Genomic DNA, 4,927 nt, shown 5'->3' with positions numbered 1-4,927 from the left:
CAGGCTAGCATGAGCTAACATGTTTTACTTTTTGTATTAGTATTGATCACATATTTGCATACAAATTAATTTCTGTTGTGGATATAAAAACAAAAAATATATATATTCTGTTCTGTTTGGTCACATTTTCAAAAACCCACTGCAGAGGGACCAAACAGCCACATGTGACCCCAGAGCCGCAGGTTGCAGACCCCTGTTACAAACAAACAAAAAAACCTACTCACTTCCATAAGTCGACTGTTGTATCAGAAAGCAGACATTTATAAAGTCAGTCAAATGGCCAAAAACTCTAACACTTTAACACATCTACATGTAAACACCAGGAAATAAAAGCTGACATTCAGAACTCTTGTCTCATACTCATCTTTGGATCTTAATCCCAAATGTCTTGAGTGAACAATAAAAACATGGGAATTTGACTTGCTGTCACTTTAAAAAGACGTTATTGCCTACTTTGCATTGACGACGACGCCCACAGAGYGGGGACACAAGTCACACTGGCAGATCACCCACTCCCAAGATGACCTGATCAGATGGGAACCAAGTGGAGCTGCACTGACCAATGGAAAAGCGCCTAATGTATTTGTTTTTCCTGCCATGCTTTGCAAATAACTTCTTCTTTAACTTTGTAACTCACAAACCTGACAATGATTGCATGTCGGTGCATGATGGCAGGGCCTGTGGGCTCTTTCTATTTTTATCTTTGCATTACATCCTGTGAGAAATCCAAACAATTCAAAAGCAGCTTTTCTATGATACCTTTAATGTTATCTTCAGCTTTTTCAGGAATGCTGTAAATCCTTAAATTTTCTTGTCATACACATCCTTCCTGGTCGACAAGTTTTCATTTAATTTAATTTRTTGTTCATTTGTATAAGAACAAGTATCAAGTATTAACAATACCATACACTAAAAYATTTATGGCCTAGGCYTATCTATAATGCCAGTCCCTAGTTTAGCCTTCGTATTGTCCTGGCGCTGCAAAAGTTGATTAATAAGTGATGACACCGCCTGCACAGTCATTTCTACCTCTTCATTCTGACCTTCAGCTTCATCCAGTCTATCATTTGTTTTGTGCGAATCTTGTTGAATCTCTGAGAAAAGGGGCATTACATGATGTCTGGAGACATATTCGGGAAGACGCCAAGACATATTCAGGAAGACGGCAACAGCGGGAGAACCCGGTACTGGATGGCAGGAACAGCTGATCAATCATGTGAGGTAAAAGTTTTCTACATCAGAACTTATTTAGCAAATGTGTTTCCGTCTTCTTTTTAGCACATTAGCTCTTTTTCTAAAAATCCAAAAGCTACCTCAAGTGAGTGTAAAAAAACATTTTTGCAAAACTGAGGAAGTTTCTGCAAATTTTGTGCTTTCCATCCACCTTTTCTAATGTGATACTTCAAAATGCACATAAAGAAGTTGATGGGAAACACATTACTGAGAGGCAAGAAAGACAKAAAAACAATGCAACAGGCGCCGTGGTCGCGGTTGTCATGCCACTATTCTGATATCATCAACATTAAGGCTGGAGCATTTCGATGACGGTTAAAATTAATCACATGGAACTGGTGCTGAAAAAAATGCCGAGTTTTAGTATTTTCCCTATTCATAATGTTTTAAAATCGTAATTAAGAAAGACATCCATCACACATTTAATGCGTCGCGCTTCATGTCAATAAAGCTGAGTTCTGCTCCACACCTTAAAGAATGCTGTGTTTTATGAAAGAGCCTATAATGTGCCTGAAGACCTCCCTAAAACACTGCAAAGACAGTCCACATTCTGCCTGAATTCTTTAAACCCTAGTGGGGTCTGTGTGTTGTGTAAAGGGGGTGAAAATGTTGATTTTGGTGCCACAACTTCAAAGAAGCCAAGCAAAGAATTAGACAACATTAAATCAACCCCCCACTTTAAAAAAATAAATTTCTAAGAAAGAAGGGTGTTACAGAAGGAAGAGGGGTCATCTGTCAATTAGAGTTTTCAGATTAATCCCAGCATCCCCTGCTAAATGCCCAAGTGTCCTTGGGCAAGACATTGAACCCCAGGCTGGCCCTGATCTCAGGATAACTGTAAGGAAATGGATGAATGTGACTTGTAGTGTAGAAGCACTTTGAGTGGRCAGCAAGACTAGAAAAGCACTATATGTGACCCACTTGCCTTTTTACTTCAGAAWAAACRTATTTAAACTGWTGAGTGCAGTATTCCAGTACCATAGTCTGCCTAATGTAAAACACTATCTGTTGTATTCTAAAATGGTAAATGATTCTATATAGCACACCCTAATACAATGCTTTTCTATTATATTTTATACTCTGTGTACAGCGTTTTTATCTTTTCATTTGATCACCAAAAAGCATTTCAGGGCATTGGGGATTTAGTGTTTTGCCCATTTCAATAATGTTTTGCACATTTCAATGTGATGCAGCGCTAGARACTGAACTCCCAATTCACCAACTGGAAAAGTACCTTTCTACCACTGGGCTAAAGCCTACAACAAAAATATTTTTATTATGACCCCCCGGCATGCGAAGCGTAAGCGGGAGTCAATATTGTTTTCGTACTGTTTTTCCTTTTTCTTCCCAGTGATTTTTGGTCAACCGTAGCACAAAAACGGCTGCACCAATCAACATGAAATTTGGCAGCACTGTAGATGAGTCTGACCTACACTGCGCCAGCCAACGGTTTTACGATATACCCCATATTTGAGGAGGGGGCTCCTTTCAAAGTGGGGTTATCTGGACATGCAAAAATGGTTATAGCTCAGAAACTATTAAACATAACCACTACAATTTTGGGATGCACCTAGTAGCATGACATTTATTAGGAATAAAGACTTCTGAGTTCTGGTGCATTTGTGCGTGTGGAGGTCATTATGTTACCGCTATGCWGTRTCTAGTTTAATTTCCTTTTCAAATTTGGAAAAGAAAGGTAATGTCTCACTGGACTGCAACTGCTGAAGAAGAAAAAAAATCTGAGAATAAGAACCAGCAAAACTCACTTCTTATTTTCATTTTTATTCATACCTGATTCAGTGCTGTGTTCCTGTGCTCGGGAATTGTGGCACAGATAGAGGCTCCTTCGAAGCTCCAGGTTATGGAACCATACTTGCAGGAATGTGTTGACATAACATGTTGCACCAAGGTTGGTCAGGCCAACAAATGTGTTCTGGACAATGAATGACAATGAAGACATTAAATATCTGTCAAAGGTCTAGCAACTGTGAAAAATGTAAAAAAAAACAACCCACAAATGAATAAACAATTTATAGTTTGTGTAGCTGATAAAAGACATACCTTGTCTCTGCGTTCTGAATTTGGGTCATCAATGTTATGGAAAGTGTTCTCATCAATCTGTCCAAGCCATGCCTGTTCACCAATACCCACAAGGCAGTTGGGATTCCCTTTGCAGTTCCTCCTAGGAAAGTCAATCATGGTTGTTACCAACTTGTTAATCAAGCTACTTTAAAGTGCCTTTGTCAGCTTGCTTGTCCTACAAATACAAAAAGTGGAATAAAAACATTTTAATATTAAATTTTAAAGACATATGGAATAAAACACATGATTTTACTCATTTTGTCATCTAACTGGCTTATTTGTTTGGAACTTGGCATAGCCAAAATGAACATGAAGTGAAAACAAAGGGAATCTCTTTTAAAAGGGGAACCTGGTGTTTGTTTATTGAAATAGCATTTTATGGACCAAGTCTTCTTTATCCTTCTCTGATAGCAACCTAAAATTATGTAAAGAAACATCAAATACTTCCCTACTGACTGTGTTATTAACCATTGTGGCAATGTTGTTTACATGCAGGCCTTCCCTTTTATCATCACTTCCTGTTACTAGCTATGTTTACATGCACAAAATTTCTTAATCGGATTGAAATGCATTCGGATTAAATAATCCAAATGTACTGTTTACATGGACACAATCCGATCATGAAAAGTGTTTACATGCGCAGTGTTGTAAACTGTCGGCTCTACTTCCATGATACAAACGTAAACAAAGCTCCTCTGTGCGCTCAGGACGGACCCGTGTCAGCTTTTAATAATGGTAGAGACGCCGTTACTCGTCTCCTCGGTTGAGCTGCAGCCTGCAGATGAAGCAATACGTGCTTTTATTTTTTGCGAYGCAACGTCTGCTGTTTGACTCCTTTTTCATCTGTTAAAGGAGACATATCATGCTAAATGCACTTTTTTTGCATTTATAAACTTTTTCGTGCAATTATAGCGTCTAGGAGTGTRGAAAACTTTAATTTATTCTGTCCAGTTACTGCAAAGATATTTTTAGATTTTTTTATGGGTCAAATTTTTCAGTTTGTTCAAAATCTGCTGTTAATTATTTCATTTCATTGCTTATTTCGTCACACTATTTTCTTCAGAATTACCATTTATGGTAATGTATTTCCGGCCAACTGGATTTCATAGTCCGCCATTTTTTTCCTCGCTGTGTGATTTTGTAGTTCATAGCGTCATGCCGAATATGCAATTCGCATTGCCATCTGCCATTACTAATATGCACCTTCATATACATTCATTTTTGTACTGTACTTTACGGTGCATATACTGTATGTATATAAATAAGCATACGCGTTTATGTATATGTGCATTGGTACATTACTATATATCACATGTGTATATTGTGGGGTTTTGTTTGTTACTTTTTATTAATCTTTCATTATTCTTCTCAGCCTCTCTTGTATTAAGCTGCAGTAATGTGCAAATTTCCAGACTGTGGGATCAATAAAGTTTTATCTTATTTTATTTTATCTTAAAAACAGTTTTTAGTCAGTAGATAACTTGTGTTTTTGCTATGAAACTACAAATATGGCCGAACGGGGTGGAGTCGAACGCTCAGCGACCTGGAGGAGGCGGGGTGTGAAATATCTCACTTGTATTTAAAGAGACCGCACCAAAACAGCTTGCTCTGA

At 37.9% G+C, this 4,927-nt stretch overlaps 1 protein-coding gene across 2 annotated transcripts in view; it reads right to left on the bottom strand.

Annotated features, from left to right (window-relative positions):
* usp48 (ubiquitin specific peptidase 48) overlaps positions 1–4,927 on the bottom strand; it is a gene marked incomplete in the record, with an annotated part of 52,720 nt that overhangs the window by 41,251 nt on the left and 6,542 nt on the right. For both annotated transcript variants that reach the window (XM_014030394.1, XM_014030396.1), the window contains 2 exon segments: positions 3,025–3,166; positions 3,295–3,415. In XM_014030394.1, the coding sequence (XP_013885848.1) occupies positions 3,025–3,166; positions 3,295–3,415 (263 nt within the window).

Source organism: Austrofundulus limnaeus, unplaced genomic scaffold (genome assembly GCF_001266775.1).
Source record: "Austrofundulus limnaeus strain Quisiro unplaced genomic scaffold, Austrofundulus_limnaeus-1.0 Scaffold1050, whole genome shotgun sequence".
In the NCBI taxonomy this organism is placed as follows: Eukaryota; Metazoa; Chordata; class Actinopteri; order Cyprinodontiformes; family Rivulidae; genus Austrofundulus; species Austrofundulus limnaeus.
This window is presented reverse-complemented; position numbering and strand designations above follow the sequence as displayed.